At 51.5% G+C, this 17,299-nt stretch overlaps 1 protein-coding gene across 3 annotated transcripts in view; it reads right to left on the bottom strand.

The window, feature by feature from the left end:
* Positions 1–567: 567 nt before the first annotated feature.
* Positions 568–17,299, bottom strand: part of LOC140912508 (NACHT, LRR and PYD domains-containing protein 3-like) — a 41,325-nt gene continuing 24,593 nt past the window's right edge. For 2 of the 3 annotated variants that reach the window (XM_073346993.1, XM_073346994.1), the window contains 3 exons: positions 17,073–17,243; positions 16,598–16,768; positions 2,932–3,342 (listed from right to left, as the gene is read on the bottom strand). In XM_073346993.1, the coding sequence (XP_073203094.1) occupies positions 3,039–3,342; positions 16,598–16,768; positions 17,073–17,243 (646 nt within the window). In that variant the 3' untranslated portion in view covers positions 2,932–3,038. Of the gene's footprint in view, positions 1,318–2,931; positions 3,343–16,597; positions 16,769–17,072; positions 17,244–17,299 lie in introns of those variants that run through there. The other variant, XM_073346995.1, reaches the window with a different exon arrangement.

Raw genomic sequence — 17,299 nt, 5'->3', positions numbered from 1 at the left:
GTGTTTGCAGCGGGCAAGCATGTCTGGCTCAAACAAAGCAAGGTTCTGGAGTCCCAAGCTGGCAGGGAAAATGGGCTTGGGGGCAGTCTCAGCATGTCAATTGGCAGTCCCAAGGGGGTTTCTGTGATCCAACCCGTCACAGCGTGACAAAGCATCACTCTTAATATGAGACATACATGGACCAGATTATAAAAAATGATGTTCTGTGGTTAATATTTTCAATTCTTCACCCACAAAATGTAAAAAGTACAATCTCTTCTTCAAATTTAAGATTAGAAGGGATGATTGAGGCTGGTTATCCTAGAGGGAAAGAAACAACATTGCCTGGGCCAGCCTGTGCTTTCCCATCATTTCTACTGGATGCTTTTTAAAGTGGAATTTTAACTTTGAATTTTCATGTTGTCAAAAATTTGTGGAGGGGGTCTCTTTTTTGAAAGAAGAAGTTGCTGGTACATTTGCAGACTCTTAAATATGTACCGATGTCTCTTTCCTTGCAATAAGAAGGAATTTTACATGAGATGTACACCAAATATTTTTCTAAATGTTTATTACATGTTTGCCAGTATTACAGTACATTTCACCAAGTTGCAGGACAAAACGTAAGATCTCGTCAGACTTTTTGTCTCCGGGATCTCAGCTGGAAATATTTTCCAAGAGACACACTGATATTATAAAAACGAGGAATAAACACCCCAAGACACCTCCACCCCCTCTCCTTGCCCATCACATTCACCACACCTGAAGCAACAAGACAAAGGAAGCATTGGTTGGATTCTTGGGAGAAGGGGTCCTGACCTAAGCAGTTTGGTCAGTGAGACTGCCGAAGCATGTGGTGAGAAGACTACTTTGAATCTAATGTAGCTTCTTAAGTAAGGCATCAGTAAACATTTTATCTCTATTTTTCTTGTAACCATTTCTGACTTATGTCTCATTACTCGTACTCATTTAAAATCTTATTTTATTGTTCTATCTAATCCAGTGTGTTTAAATTGAAGTGTTTGGGAAATTCTACTTGGAGCGGCAAGTTATGAGCATATTATTAAGTATTAAGTATTTATTAATTATTATTCTGCATTAATATTTCTGTGGGAACTTTAGAATTAATTCAACAGCTAAAGTGAATTTTAAGCTACTTCATGAATAGGGAGATTTCCTAATATGGATGCAGCTGAAAGAAATCTGAGCTAGCTATATTACTGCCATAATACAATGAACTTGTACAGGGAGGTGACTGCTTTGAGATTCAGAAATGTGCAGATCTGCAGCCTGCCCAGGTGCCTGAAGGATTCATTTCTGTCTTTCAAAAGGAGCAGAGACCTGAAAAGAGAAACGTGTCACAATTGTCACTTTTAAGAATAAAGAGTTTCAAATTTGGTGTTCGATTGCCACTGGTCAACAATAACTTGCTAATTCTGCAAAACCTGGATGAAAATCATTGTACTGTGCTGGTTACACTCCCGATGCCAGTATGGCATAGCACCAAGAGTGGGCATGGTCCCATGATATCAGTACTTGTGCAACAAACAGACCCAGGAATTGAAGAGGAATTAGGTAGCTCTTTATTTCTGTGTATAAGGTATATCACAGTTTCAGAGACAACTGCACCTTTGATCCCCCTCCTGGTCTTCCTCGAGGGCGCCCACTTAAGTTTCAGGCTCCCAGCCCTCACCTCCCTCAGTCCTAGTAAGCCCAAGTCTTTCCAACCCTTCTGCAAGGGTTGGTGCCCCCTCGGGCAGAAAGACCTGTCCGTTTGCTGGATCAAAAGAAGGAAAAAGAAGGCTGGATCAGTTCAGACTCAGCCTTTTGATGCCAAAAGCCCTTTCCTTGTCTGTTGGTCTCTGAAAAACCCTGTTGGTGTCAGTAGATTCAGTCCTCCCCAGGGGTTGGGACCTCTCTGAATGTTTTTACAGCCTCAGTGATTCACCTCAATGACCCCCCGTACACCCCACTGATTGTAGTTCCTGGAGCAGCTGCGAGTTGCATACAATCCTTGACCCACAGTGATACATAAACCATTCACAACCTTAATACAATATGGTCCCCAAAGATGCTGCATCCGGTTGCAATCTCTGTCACAGTGACGACTGATACTAATAAATGATTTTTTCCCAATACTACAAACATTTAGGATTAAGGCCTTAATCCCTCTGCAATGTCCTTGTACTCTTGAATCATTCCCGTTACTCCCTGAAAGTCCAGGGGCTCACTAATTCCAGCACAGGCTTCCTGCTTTCCATGTACTGAAGGAGCGTTTCTCTTTGGCTAACTGCTCTTTAAAGTCTCTCGAAACCCTCCAAATGCCCATTGTTACATTCACCTGCCATATTTTATGTTCTTGCCCATTGGCTTCACTGGAGTTGGAAGTTGGCTTGTTTAGTTTGAATAACCTCTTGAATCTTGCCATTTAACCCTTCCTGCTTCCTTTCTGGTTTAGGGCTGTGCACGCCTTCTGCAGCTCTGTGGTATAGGTGAGTAACCTCCATGCTGAAGCTAAGGATTGTAATTCCCTCACTTTTGGTTGTAGGGTCTTTACTGTGAGCTTCCCCATTTTTAACAACCTCACTCCCTCTAAATTTCAGTGTCATCCAGATAGTTCTGGCAGAATCTCTCCCCTACAGATGTTACACGCAGTGTTGTGGTCACTGTCACTACCTGAACCAACTTCTTTCAGTCAACTAGGACTAAATTGAGAACAGCCTCTCCGCTCGTGTCTCCTGGAACTGGTATTTAAGGTTACAGAAATGTCCGGTCCCCTTATGTTGTTTTTATGATTATATTACAATAGCACCTAGAGGCCTGAACCAGGCTGGAGCCTCACCATTCTCTCTGGGACTCTAAGCAAGGGAGCAAGGGACCAAGAGACTTTGTAGCTCTCTGGCCATTTTAAGTTTAGCTAGGCAAAGAAGAAGCTTTCAGCAAGAGTTGCTTGAACTGAAAAATGGAGTCCTCAATGTACAGAGTAGAGATTCTGTTTCAGCATAGACCCCTGATGGCTTGGGGGAATTAACCCGACGTCTCTCATTAACACCTATGATTTCTTAATCCTCTGTATGGCCTTTTATCAACCAGTGAAGCCAATATGTAGCAATGCTTAATAGCAGAACAAGTCCAACCTCCTGACAGTGCATCACAAAACTATTCCACATCATTTCTGAACTCCAAGACATTAGTCTACAGATGAATGTATGACGCTTAGATAGAAGACATTCCATCCTCCTTGTCTTTGTACCTGGGTTCTGATGGCTGGATGCTGCATTATGCACAATTGACAAACCAGGTTTTATCTTCTGCAAAACTTCCAATTCTTTGGTTGTTTTTTCATCTATGTGGATTTCTGACAAACTGTGAAAACAAAAAGGAACCATGACAAACAACTATCAACCTAAGGTCAAGCTTGTAAATATTTATCAACTTCTTAATGGAAATGAAGCTTAATAGAATATTGCAATTTTAACCACAGATTAAGTCAGTGTTAAAGTTACAATAAGACAAGACATCTTTAGAAAGTATAGAAATGCAGAATTAAGGTCCTCCAACAACACTAACTCTGCTCTCCTAACCCCTGCCATCCTGTGCACCCTCCATGTCAGGTAGATGTGTGTCTAACAGCATCACAGAGTAACGGGTTAAATCTGAGACAGCATGGCAGTTCAACCAGGAATATCTCAAACCCCACGTTACTGTGGAGTTTTGTCTGCAGGCATCTTAAACCCTGTCCAACACACGTCATGCAGCTGAATGTACCTAACCGACCGGCAAGGGCAGAGGAGATGTAAGACGTTCATTGCAGTAGGGAGCTGGATCACTGTGGAGAGTGAATGATCAAAATGGTTGTCAAATATCCAGGGGCCGACAGGAGGAATTTCTATCAGGGAGTGGAGGGACTTGGAGGGACCTTTGGTGCTTATAGGAAAAATCAAACCACTGCTTCGCTTTTCTATTTACCATCTAGACTTACATGAATGAATTTAGCCCCCAGCACACCTGTGAGATAACCCCATTTAACAGATGAGGTAACTGAAGCACTAAGAGATGACATTTTCCAAAGCCTGTGCAGCCAAATCTGGCAGGCTGGGCAGCTACAAGGGTTTCCTTTTTGCTCCTCTGGAAGCTCAGAGTGTTATTTAAAAGAAGGGAGGGCGTTAGTCATACATCAGGGGTCTGGTGGGAGTATGGAACAAAAGGAGGGAACAGGGTGTGGTTAAGGGCACAGCGGCTCATTTTGAATTATCAAAGCCCTAGCACGGTTCTCATGGTCCCAGACACATGCTGCTTTCATCACTCCAGGCATGGAACTAACTCACAAGGTGCAAGTTCACACCCTTACCCCCTGGCCAGGCGTTAGTCCTGACAAGATGCTCCACACCCGGAGACCCCCACTGCGCACTCATTATCAAGGCCCAAAACATACTAGACAATCACAGATGCACAAGGAGTCAAGACACTATGGAGAACGACACAGACAGAGCAACTGTGGATTCATGGAAGAGAATTGGGGAGAATGAGAGGGAGGGGAGCCAGAAAGGAGCCCATCAGCAAGTAGAGGAATATTGGGAGGTGCTGACTAAGGCCTTCCAGGAATGATCTATGGGCCAGCACCAATTTCAGGACCATTCCCCATAATCAGTATTAAATATAGAAATGTACTTTTATGTACCACACAGACAGCCAGGGGAACAAGCCAAAGCCTTCAAATGGCAGCTGGGAACCACCACGCACTCATGTGTTTCTACACAAAATCATTAAGGTATCTGGGAAGCTGAGGAAATTCCTCAGGACTTCAAAGGTGTCATAGTTGCACGATGCAAAACTGAAGGGAACAAATCTGACTGTGGTAATTGTCAGGGTATCTCCCTGCTACCAGTAGGTGGCAAAATCCTAGTCCACATTTTGCTCAATTGGCTTGTCAAGATAGTATCGGAGAAGTTTCTACCAGAGACCCAATGTGAATTTAGATCAGGTCGGAGCACCACAGACATGAGTTACTTTTGTGAGACAGATTACAGAAAAATACATTCAGCAAAACATGGAACTGTATGCTGTCATCACTGATCTTTAAAAACCGTGATCAGAAATGGCCTCTGGAAAATTCTAGAAAAGTTTGGCTGCCTCACCAAATTCATTAATACATGTCAATTCCATGAAGACATGACTGGTCAAGTACTCTCTGATGGTGGCTTCTCTAAACCATTTCCCATATCTAATGGGGTGAAACAAGGCTGAATGCTGGCACCAGCCCTTTTTGGTCTCTCATTTGCAACCATTCTGAATTACGCAACTGACAACTTTCAAAAGGGCATCTACCCCAGGTACAGATTGAATGGAAAACTTTTCAATCTCCAAAGGCTTACTGCAAAGACAAAAGTTCTTGAGAAACTCATACATGTAGCTCTTTTTCCAGATGAATGTGCTCTATTTAATCAGAGTTAACCATGACCTACAGCTTATCCCTGATGGGTTCTCAGAGGCAACTGTAATAGTCAGAGCGAGACTGGTGCAAGATCTGAGGCCTGAGCCAGAGGCTGTGAACCAGCATCAGGCCATGTAGTAAAGCAATGCTTACGAGTTCACTTTCCGGTACATGAACTTCGCAAAGTTGCTGCTAGCATTGCCAAAACATAGGCCCTCCTAAGAAGTGCTAGGCCCTAGATATTTACAAAATACATTCCAGAAGGCCACTACAAATACACCTAGCATAAGATAAGATGTTTTGACAGAATAATGAAAAGGGATGTTTTGTCTGAGATATCAGGAATAAGGTACAAGGGGAGGTAACAAAAATGTGGTACGTAAGTTGTGTATCCCAGTTGTTTGTCTCAGTCTATAAATGTCCGGGTACCTCACCTTAATCCTTTATGTGGCCACGGGGACAGTGGAGACTCCCACTGCTAACTCAGCTGCTCCTTGCCACAGGGCACTCATATCTTCATGTACTTGTGCAAGTTGTTAGGGCTGTGCCTTGAAGGCAATAAACGCGGCCAAGTGCCTTTGTCATCCAACCATGCCTGTGGTCCTTCTCTCTGAGTAACACTGAGGTCTGTTGAATTAGCAGGCTGCACTCTCTGCCAGTGCTGATAACATCGGAGCTCCAAGGAGAGAAGCACTGAGCAGCTGTAACAGCTTAGCAGCCTTGACAGTGTCGGAGCAACAACATTCCACCCTTCAGCACTTAACTACAAGAAACACCAGATAGAATACAAAAGGCAACCCGGGCCTTCAGAAGACTTCGCCATTGGATACTCAACCAGCACCTCATCAAACAGTCAACAGAACTGATTATATACAATTAAGGGTATGGTTCTGTTACAGAGGCCACGGATCCTGTGACTTTCCCAGACCCCTGTGACTTCTGCAGTGGCGCAGCTGAAGCAGCTGTCATCCCCGGGGCCTGCTGGAGCAGCAGAATCGGGACTGAAGTGGTGGTGGGGGGGATTGGGTCAGCAGGACTGGAGCAGCTGTCACAGCCAGTCCCCAGGGCCACCGGAGCAGTGACCGGTCCCAGGTCCCCCACAGCAGCGGGCTGACGTGCAGTCCCCTGGAACTGCTGGCCATCGGCCAGCCCTGGGGCCCCCAGAAAAGCTGGCCGGTGGCTGGCCCTGGAGCCGCCACAGCAGCAGCCCCCAATCGCTCCCCCGCAGCACTCCCACTGTTAGTCCCCCCCCCCCCACCCCAGGGTATTTTTAGTAAAATTTGAGGGACAGGTTGCAGGCTTCTGTGAATTTTTGTTTATTGCCCATGACCTCTCCCTCACTTTTACTAAAAATACCCAAAACAGAATCTAAACCTTATATATAATGCAGCAGTGATAGTGTCCCTTTCATATGGATGTGAAACATGGACAGCTTACCACAGACTTATTAAGCAACTTTAAAAATTCCACATGAGCTCTCTCCACTCCATTCAGAAGGTCAATGGCAAGACAAAGTCTCAATCATTAACATCCTTGAAAAAGCAAAAACCACCACTGAGGCAATGATCATCCAAGCTCAGCTTAGATGCACAGGTCATGTTATCATAACCGGCAATGACAGACTTCCAAAGAAAGTTCCATATGGTGAGATGAAACTCAGAAAGCTCTGGAGGGAGAGTCAAAGAAAATGTTTCAAAGACACCCTTGAGCAGAATCTGACCTTATGTTGCTTAAATATTGATAACTTTGAAGACACAGCCAAGGACAGACATGAATGGAGAGCTTCTGTCAGTAACGGTTGTGAACAGTTTGAGGAAGACAGACAAGAAAAACTGACTGAAAAAAAGGGCCAAGCATCATGCAAAGTCTTCCATGGGAGCCTGCATGTTTGTGTGTGATTTGTTTGCAGTCTTGTTCCTCATAGGTCAGGCTATACAGCTACAAGAGAACACATGTAATGCTGTGACATCATCATCAGATATGACAGCCAGCCATACATGAGTTCCTCATAGATTTAGCAATGATTGACTGGTTCGGTGTTAGGACGGAAATAGCATTGCTACTGTGCGCAGTACTCATTGGAGGGGTTGGGGAAGGGTAACCCAATTGCACCCTTCTATTATTTGGTGAATAGTTTAGAACTCCAGAGAAAAAGGTTTTTTTTAATTGTTTTGTAAAAGGGTTCACTAGTCAAATATTGACCAAAATTCTACAAATTGGCAGAGAGCATTTCAACTAGAGCTGGTTAGAAAAGGTTTCCATCCCCTCATCCTCCAAATGTCCACCTGTTAAGTTGGGGGGTGGAGAAACCCTGAAAAAAACAAAAATATTTTGGTTTTCAGCTGAAAGTTTTTGAGTTTTCAGTCTTCTGTTTCCTGAAGAAAGGCTGAGAATTTGAGAGGAAAGCAGATATTGTATATCAAAATTTCCATTTAGTTCTAAACTAAATTTTCTGTCAAATGAATTTTTGACAAAAAAATTTCAACCAGCCTGCGGCAAATTGCCGGCACTACTATGATGGGTCTCATGCTTTCTCTTCTAGAGGAGGGGAGCGGAGAGGGAGGGACTCGGGCCCACCCTCTACTCCGGGTCCCAGCCCAGGGGCCCTAGGGATAGCGGTAAACCACTTGAACTAGTGGTTCCTTCCCCTGGGCTACTTCCCTCTCCTGCCCTTCAGCTTGTGGGGCTTCCTGCCCTCCCTCTGCAAAAACAGGTGTCCCTTTACCCTTTAGGGTCTTGGTCTTCTTAGCCCACCGCAGCACTTCTCCAAACTCTCCTCTGCTTCCCTCCAAACTGCCTTCTGCTCCAACACCAATCCACTCTGCTTCAATTCCTCCCCTTGTCTGATTGAAGCAGGGGGTTTTTATCAGGTGACTGGCTTCAGGTGCTTTAATTAATTTATAGCAAACTTTCTTCCCTCTACAGGGAAGAAGGCTCCCTTCGAATCCTCTCCTGCTGCCCTCTGGCCTGGGCTTTCCTTGCTTTTTGCCCCTGCTTTAGTCCTCGTCCCCCCCCCCCCCCGCAACCAGGCCAGGTGCTTTTTCTTCGTTTTTTTTTTTTTTGCTGTTTTTTTTTTGCTGCTGTTCGAGTGCTGGTCGGCTGCCAGCTTGCCTGCCAGTCCCACCACGCCTGCCCTCGGACGCTGCTATTGCTTCAGCTGCAATCCCCGGAGTAGGAGGGGGGGGAGGACTGCCGACCTGCTCCCCAGAGGAGGGGAGTGGATGCCCCCAGATCCAACCGTTTTGCTGTTCGTTTGTGGACCCGCAATAAATCGTCTTCTTATCTTTGCTTGGTATATGTGGAATGCCCCACAAAGCCCAGGAGAGAAGACAGCCGACAAAGACATCGCCCAGGGAAGCTACAAATCATCGTGGAGGGGGCCGTAAGACTGAGTAACTTTTGAACTGTACTCTCGTGTGCGGGGAGTTTGACTGTGTCTTCACTGCGTTTGTAGGGGCACAGGGGGTGTGGCACGGAGCTGCCCCCCAATCCATTGGTGCCCCCCACAACACTACTACAACCGTCACGGCCCCCCCGCCGTCCGTCCCTGCTGGCAACCTGCCATCTGCCTCTAGCCTCAACTGCTTGCTTTGAATTTCGTCATCCAGACCAGACACAACAGCCGACTAAACGAGACTCTTTGGATAAACGCGCATGGATCCGCATTCACCCCCCCCCCCACCCCCGGACTGCCCACCCCACAGTTTGCCCCTACTACCTGACCCCAACTCCTGTTTCCTTCCCCTGTTCAGTCTGACCCATTTGCCCCCCCTCCCCGCCTGAAGCCCAACAGGGAAAAGTGGTTAATCTGCTTCCCCACACCCTCCTCCTTCTGGTGTCTCCCCGTCTCCCCCTGCTCAGGATGGCGGGGAATGAGAGGGGTGAGGCCCCTCTAACAACCTCAGTTGCCCCTCCCCCACCTACCCCCCTGCCCAACCCCCAAGCCCCCCTCCCCACCACTGCTGCCAAAATACCTGCCACCGCCCCCGCTGGGGCATCGGCAGCCGGAGGCACTGGGGCGACTATTGCCGCTGCTACGCCCACCGCCCCCCCAGATTCTAGGAAAACCCCCCCGGTTAGCCGGAAAGGCTAGGGTGCGAAGAAGGGGAAGGGCCCCGCCACAACCACCAAGTCCTCCATGGCAGAGGCTGCCCCCACCGCTGTGGCCTCGTCATCGACCATGGCATCCCTCCCCGCTGTTCCCTCCACCAGCTCTGCGAGCGTCCCTCCCCCGGCCCCCAGGGCGTATTCCCGGGCGGTGGCAGCCCTGCCCCTGCCTGCCGCCTCGTCATCTCACCCACCCACCGCCTCCGCTACCATCAATAGCGGCCGGGGCCCCTTTCCCACCATGACCAGGAAGCACGGCTTCCGTTGCCTCCTGGTGTCCGCCTCGCCCCACGTGGAGACATACGTGCAGGCATTGGTGAGGGTGGTAGGACCTACGGCTATTGTGGCGGCCTCCAAAATGTACGGGAAGGTCGTCTTTTTCTTAGCATCGGAGGCTGCCGCTCAGGAGGCGGTGGAGAAGGGTCTGGCGGTGGGGGTGGTGTTTGTCCCCCTGGAGCCGCGAGAAGACCTTGGCGTTCGCCTAGTCCTGACCTCCGTCCCACCTTTTCTACCCAATGCCGCCCTGTTACCTGCTCTTTCCACCCTGGGGAAACCCGTTTCTGTCATCAGCCCTCTCCTGTTGGGCTGCAAGGACCCCACCCTCCGTCACGTCTTCTCGTTCCGCCGGCAGCGCGTGACGGAGAGGCGCTTGAGGGGTCCTTCCTAGTCCCCTACCACGGAGCCCGCTATTGGGTCTACTATTCCACAGGAGAGGCCCGGTGCTACCTCTGCCGATCAGCGGGGCATGTCCGAAGAGACTGCCCCCTGGCCCGGCGGGGAGGGGCACCCGAGACCCGGCAGGACATCGGCTCCGTCGTTGCCAACGCCCCTGGCCGCCCGACATCTGAAACCACCTCTCCTCCTGCTCGATCCACCGCTGCTCTTGCCCGGGCCCAACAGACACCTCCCTTACGATGCCCAGACGAGTGAGGGAGCCCCGCCCTTGCTGTTAACAATCCAGCAGAGCCTATGGAGGAGAGTGCAGCAAAGATATTACCGGGCATAGGAGAGGGCCCACCCCAAGGAGAACGCCCCCCCCCTCATGCTGCCTCACCGTTACTCCCCCCGAACCCCTGAACCATCGCCTCTGCCCCCCGACATGACCCCTGCTAACCAGCCCCCAGACGATGCTATGGAGGGCTGGACCCTAGTCTAGGGAAAGTGAGGCAAGCGGAAGGCTCGAGATCCGCTGCACCCATCCGATGCGGAGGCCCCACGGAAGACCAGGAAGGGAGGCACTGACACTGAGCCTTCTGCTATGCCCACGAGTAAGATCCATCCACCATTGTCGGGAGGGGAAGACAAAATAGCACTGGAGGGTAGACCCTCCCCTCCGAGACCCCTGAGGAAGCCCCTTCTGCCCGAATATCATCTGAACCCCCCGCGAACCCCGAAGCGACCGTCGTAGCGGGCGCCAGAGGGGAGCCCCCCGGGGTGGCAGAAGACGACCTCTCCTCCATGTATGAGGAGATCAAGGCCCTAGGTTTGACCCCGGTCACCCAGGGAGAGGATGACCTACTACTGGCTGGCCTTGACCTGGGCAACCTTACCCCAGTCCCCCTTTCCCCATGCTCCCTCCCCTTAACCGCCTTCCCGGGCGAGCACCCTGCAGAAGGTGGTCCACCACCTGATGCCATGGCTGCCAAATCCACCACAGAGCCTGCGCCTAGCATCACTGGGAGCCCCCTCCCCACCCCCTTAACCCTCAAATCTGTTCGGGAGGCACCACCTCTCAGCTGCTTGCCTCCCGAAGCCCAGAGCTTCGCCTCTGCCCCCGCCTCCACCCCCACCCCTGTCCCTGCCCAATCCACCTGCTCCTGCAATGCTATTGCCGCCCCTGGGGTTATTTCTTTCCTGTTTTTCGCGGATTCCCCCCCCCCCAAGGAACAGCCTTTTCATTTTCCTGCTACGACCCATTAGGAGCTGCAATTTTCCCTCTGTCATCCTCTTCTACCCCAACGCTCGAGACGGACCTAATAACTTTAGCCTGTCAGAAGCCCCGTCGGTGGTCTGCACCCTGCCTGCCCGCCTCAGCAGACCACGAGGCTGCACCAAGAGCCCCACCAGGGAATAACCCGGAAATCACAACCTCCCCACCCCCCCATGAGCTGTGAAAAGCATTGCGACAGTTTTTAGAAGACATCCGTGGCTCCCGCAACAGGGTACAGCTAGCTCTCCAGCTATGGGGGGACTTTGATCAAATCCTCCAGGCCACAAGGGCCCTTATAAAGGAGGGTAAAGGGAAAGGAAGGCACGGTGCCGCGGCCTACGGGCGGGCCCGCAGCTTCTGTGATGATGTACTCACTTATGGGATGGGTCACGAATTGTTGCGTGACCTGCCGGGGGCTGCGTACACCCCCGCCAACAAGGAACCCCCACCCCCCCAGCCCTCTGAATGACGCCCCTCATTATTGCAACTTTGAACACCAGGGGCTGTAGGATGGCTCTCCGCAGGTCCCAGGTGCTCTCTTACCTTCGAGAAGGGGGGTACTCTGTGGTTGTCCTGCAGGAGACCCATACAGATCCGACCGCCGAGGACAGCTGGCGGCTGGAGTGGGGGGACGGGGTCTACTTCAGCCACTTCAAGATCCGACAAGCTGGAGTGGCGACCCTGTTCTCCCCCAACCTTCGGGCCAAGGTGCTAAGGGTCACTGAGGCAGTGCCAGGCCACCTGCTGCATCTCCGAGTCCATATGGAGAGGCTCATGGTCAACCTCGTTAACATCTATGCCCCGACAACGAGCCCGAAGCGGCCGCAATTCTATCAGCGGGTGTCCGATTTCCTCAGCACCCTAGATTTTCACGAGTGCTTAGTCCTGGGAGGGGACTTTAACACCACCCTCGAGGAACAGGACCGCTCAGGGGCTGAGCTGAGCCCGGCTGCTGCAAACATTCTCCGAGAAATAGTAGAACATCACTCCCTAGTAGACGTCTGGTGTGACCACCACCCGGATAACACCTCCACGTTCACCTTTGTCCAGGTGGAGGCCCATCGGTCACACCACTCTCAGTTGGACCGTATTTATTTATCCCGTTTCCATCTTTCACAGGCCCACTCCTCCAACATTCGGCCGGCCCCATTCTCTGACCATCATCTAGCCACCATAACAGCCTCCCTCCATGCAGAGAGGCCGGGGCCGGCCTATTGGCACTTTAACAACAGCCTGTTGGAGGATGAGGGCTTCATGACGTCCTTCCGGGAGTTTTGGCTAGCCTGGCGAGAGCAGCGGCGTGCCTTTCCCTCGGCGCGGCGATGGTGGGATCTAGGGAAGGTGCGCGCCAAGCTCTTCTGCCGTGACTACACCCGGGGCACCAGCCGACGGCGAAATGCGGCGATAGAGCAGTTGGAACGGGAGGTCTTAGAGATGGAGAGGTGCCTGGCCGCCAGCCCCGAGGACCCGTTCCTCTGCGGAGCGTGCCAGGAGAAGCGGGAGGAGCTCCAGGCCCTTGAGGACCATCAGGCCCAAGGTGCCTTTGTTCGATCCCGCATCCACCTCCTTTGGGAGATGGATCGCGGCTCCCATTTCTTCTACGCCCTGGAGAAAACGAGGGGGGCCAAGAAACACGTCACCTGCCTTCTAGCAGAAGACGGCGCCCCCCTCACGGATCCAGTGGAGATGTGTGGGAGGGCCCGTGACTTCTACACAAGCCTTTTCTCCCCAGATCCGACCGATCCTGGCGCTTGCAGGGTGCTCTGGGAGGAACTCCCTATGGTCAGCATGGGTGACCGAGACCGACTAGAGCTGCCTCTCACCCTGGCCGAGTTCTCGGAAGCCCTCCGTCACATGCCCACCAATAAATCTCCGGGCATGGACGGGCTGACCGTGGAGTTCTACCACACGTTCTGGGACATCCTTGGCCCAGACCTAGCCATTGTCTGGGCTGAGTCTTTGCAGGGCGGGGTCCTCCCCCTTTCGTGCAGGCGAGCAGTGCTCGCCTTGTTACCGAAGAAGGGGGACCTCCGCGATTTACGAAACTGGCGTCCCGTCTCGCTCCTTAGCACGGACTACAAAATCGTAGCAAAAGCAATCTCGCTGCGGCTAGGGTCCGTGATGGCGGACGTGATCCACCCAGACCAGACCTATACTGTCCCAGGTCGCAGCATTTTTGACAACCTATTTCTAGTCCGAGATCTTTTGGAACTCGGGCGTAGAGACGGTCTGTCGTTCGCCCTCCTGTCTCTTGATCAGGAGAAGGCGTTTGATAGAGTGGACCATGGGTACCTCCTGGGCACTCTGCAGGCGTTTGGATTCGGACCTCAGTTTGTGAGTTTTCTCCAGGTGCTATACACTTCCGCGGAGTGTCTGGTTAGGCTCAACTGGACCCTGACCGAACCGGTCATCTTCGGGCGAGGAGTACGGCAGGGGTGCCCCCTCTCAGGCCAGCTGTACGCTCTGGCGATCGAGCCCTTCCTCTGTCTCCTCCGCAGGAGGTTGACGGGGTTGGTGCTGCGGGAGCTGGAGCTGCAGCTGGTCCTGTCGGCGTACGCCGATGACGTGTTCCTCGTGGTCCAGGACCCGGGGGACTTGGCGCGGGTGGAGGCTTGCCAGGCCATCTATTCGGCAGCCTCCTCCGCCTGAGTCAACTGGATCAAGAGCTCTGGCTTGGCAGTGGGGGACTGGCGGCAGGTGAGCTCCCTCCCACCCACGCTTCAGACCATCTGGTGGAGCGCGGGTCCACTGCTCTACCTAGGCGTTTACCTTTCTGCCACGCACCCTTCTCTGCCGGAGAACTGGCAAAATTTAGAAGGCGGGGTGCTAGAGCGGCTCCGGAAATGGACGAGGCTACTCCAATGTCTCTCCCTCCGAGGGAGAGCACTGGTGCTTAACCAACGAGCCGGTACCAGAGCGTGGACAGGACTAAACACCCTGGTCCCAGCTCCGGATTTCCTGGCCGACCTTCGGACATTGATTCTAGAGTTCTTTTGGTCAGGAATGCACTGGGCCCCTGTTGTGGTTCTTCATCTACTCCTGAAGGAAGAAGGGCAGGGCCCGAAGTGTCTGCACACTCAGGTCCATGTCTTCCGCCTCCAAGCCCTACAGAGCTTCCTTTATAGTGCAGGTAGTTCGACGTGGACAATATTGGCGCACGCCTTCCTGTGCCGCTTCCAAGGGCTCCGATACAACTGGCAGCTCTTTTATCTTTGTCAGAGAGGTTTTCCGCGAGACGTCTCTGGGCTGCCGGTCTTCTACCAGGACCTCCTCCGGACCTGGAAACTGTTTTCAATGGCCAGGTCCATGGCGGCCACCGTGGGAGCAGATCTCCTCGCGGAGCCCCTGCTACATAATCCCCAGCTCCATGTGCAGGCGGCGGAGTCCCGCTCGGTGTGCCAGAGTTTGGTCCTGGCAGAAGTCACGAGAGTCAGAGACCTCCTGGACTACGACCGGGGAGACTGGCTGGATCCCCTGACGCTCGCTCAGTGCATGGGGCTCTCCAGACCTCGTACCCCCGGCGCGTACTTCAGGAGGTGAAGGCCGCCTTGATGCCCGCTGCTCGGGCTTATCTCAACCGAGCCCTGCACAAGGGCGCACCCCGCCCACCCTCTACCCAAGGCCCGCCGGACCTTTCAATTGGGCCCCTACCCCGTAGATCCCATCAAACCCCTCACCCTTTCACTGCAAGCCGGCTGCATGAACTGCAGCCGGTCAGCTTCCAAATCGCGCCACGGAAATATCTATACACACTCATGCTTCACACCCTTCACGTCCACACCCTGGTGTCCCGCTCCGATACAAAGTGGCGGGACCTCCTGCCACCTTTAGAGGGTGAGCAACCCTGGTGGGCCAGCCTGTATTCCACCTTGGTCCCAAGGCCCGTCAGGGACATTAGTTGGCAGCTCCTTCAAGGAGCTGCGAGCACAGGCATGTTTTTGAAACGGTTCACCCCCATCCCGGATACTTGCCCTTTTTGTAATGTGAGGGAAACCCTGGCGCACATATATTTGGAGTTTGCCAGGCTGCAGCCCCTTTTCCAGCTCCTCACGAATATTTTACTATGCTTTTGGCTACACTTTTCCCCTCACCTTTTTATCTACACACTCCCCATCCGTGGCCCCACAAAATCGTGAGATCTCCTGGTTAACCTCCTCCTAGCCCTAGCTAAAACAGCCATTTATAAAACCAGATAGAGGAGGTCGGCTAATGAAGCGTCCTGCGATTCTAGGGCCGTTTTCCGATCCTCAGTGCATTCATGTATCCGGGCAGAGTTCCTCTGGGCGGCGTCCACCGACTCCCTTGACACCTTTGAGGAGCGGTGGGTGCTGACTGAGGTTTTCTGCTCGGTGACCTCGTCTGGTTCCCTCCATCTGACCCTTTGATTGAGGGGAAGAGAGAGAGACCCCAGCCCCAGCCGTTGCCGCTGTGGATACCATCATTACTGTCACCTAGGAGGGGTCCTATCACACATGGTGTACGTCCCCCCCACCCCCAAACTGCCAACCCCGCAGCTGTGCCCATCTTGTCGGGCACTCTCAGGAAAGGAATAATCGGTGACACTGGGCGTGGCACTAGGTAACTCGAGGGGGTGGAAGACCATGAGTGTCGAGGAAGCCCCCCAGCTCTGGGCCCAGGCTAGCCTGAACACTTCTCCCTCCTGAAGGCTGCTGTGTTATACCTTGTGTTTGCTTTTGTTTTGTTGCATAGTTTTGCTTTATTTTTTTTGGTGATTCTTGTAAGTGTTACATAAATAAAAAAAGGCACTCTCCTGCTAAAAAAACAAAACAAAAACACTCCTGCTGCCCTCTGGCCATGCTGTATCAGAAGCCCTAATTTCAACCAGTTCTGCTGCTGACTTCTACTTGTTGGTAGAAGTAGAACTTCTACACTGTCGGCTGTTTCAAGCCCTGACCAGCCTGGAGTCAGAGTGGCATAAAGGAGGCTTAAAGCCACTTTGGCCGCCTCCCCTAGGTTGCACTTATGTGAGCAGTGCCTTCTGGAGGCACAGAACACACTCCCGTCCTCGGCCCGTACAGATCATCCCAATTCACCTGATTGGTCCATGTAGTCGATACACAGCTGGGTGACTGGAAGACCAGCACACACTGCAATGGATTCTTTTGATACAGAAACCTGAAGTCACTTACTCGAGCTTCTCTAACTTGCAGTTTGGATGTTTCAGTCCTTCACACAGAAGCTTCAGTCCTGAATAACGCAGGTTATTGCCGCTCAGGTTCAACTCTCTCAGGGACCGGTTTGTGCTGAGCAGAGAGGAGAGATCTCCACAGCAAGCATCAGTCAGATGGCAATCCCAAACCCTGCAGAGATGGAGATGTGCACAGTGAACAGACAGTAGGGTGACCAGATTTCCTGATTTTATAGGGACAGTCCCAATATTTGAGGCTTGGACCAGTAGAAAATGGATTTTCATGTGGCTGTTACGACCGTTTGTGTACAACCATAAGATGTAATGTACAAAATATATCCAGTTTCTCCTGCAAATGCAGGTTGATTTCATAAGTGAGAATAGGACCTCAAAATATTATCAGTGCAAAATTAGACAGGACTTTTGCAAAGGCTGGTTTAACAAGAAAAGTATCAAGGAACCCAGCAATGACTTACACTAATTTCTGCAGTTTACAGCTGGGATGTTTCAGTCCTTTACACAGAAGTTTAATTCCTGAATCTCCCAGTTCATTCCCACTCAGCTCCAGCTCAGTCAGGGACTCGTTTGTACTGAGGGCCTCAGAGAGATCCCCACAGCAAGCAGCTGTGAGACGGCACTGCCACAACCTGCAACAGAGAGAGAAATAACCATCTCCTTCCATAAAGGGGTCAATATTTGCTTT

The sequence above is a fragment of the Lepidochelys kempii genome, chromosome 6 (assembly GCF_965140265.1).
Source record: "Lepidochelys kempii isolate rLepKem1 chromosome 6, rLepKem1.hap2, whole genome shotgun sequence".
Taxonomy (NCBI): Eukaryota; Metazoa; Chordata; order Testudines; family Cheloniidae; genus Lepidochelys; species Lepidochelys kempii.
The sequence above is the reverse complement of the archived record's forward strand: the minus strand, read 5'-3'. Positions and strand labels throughout refer to the sequence as shown.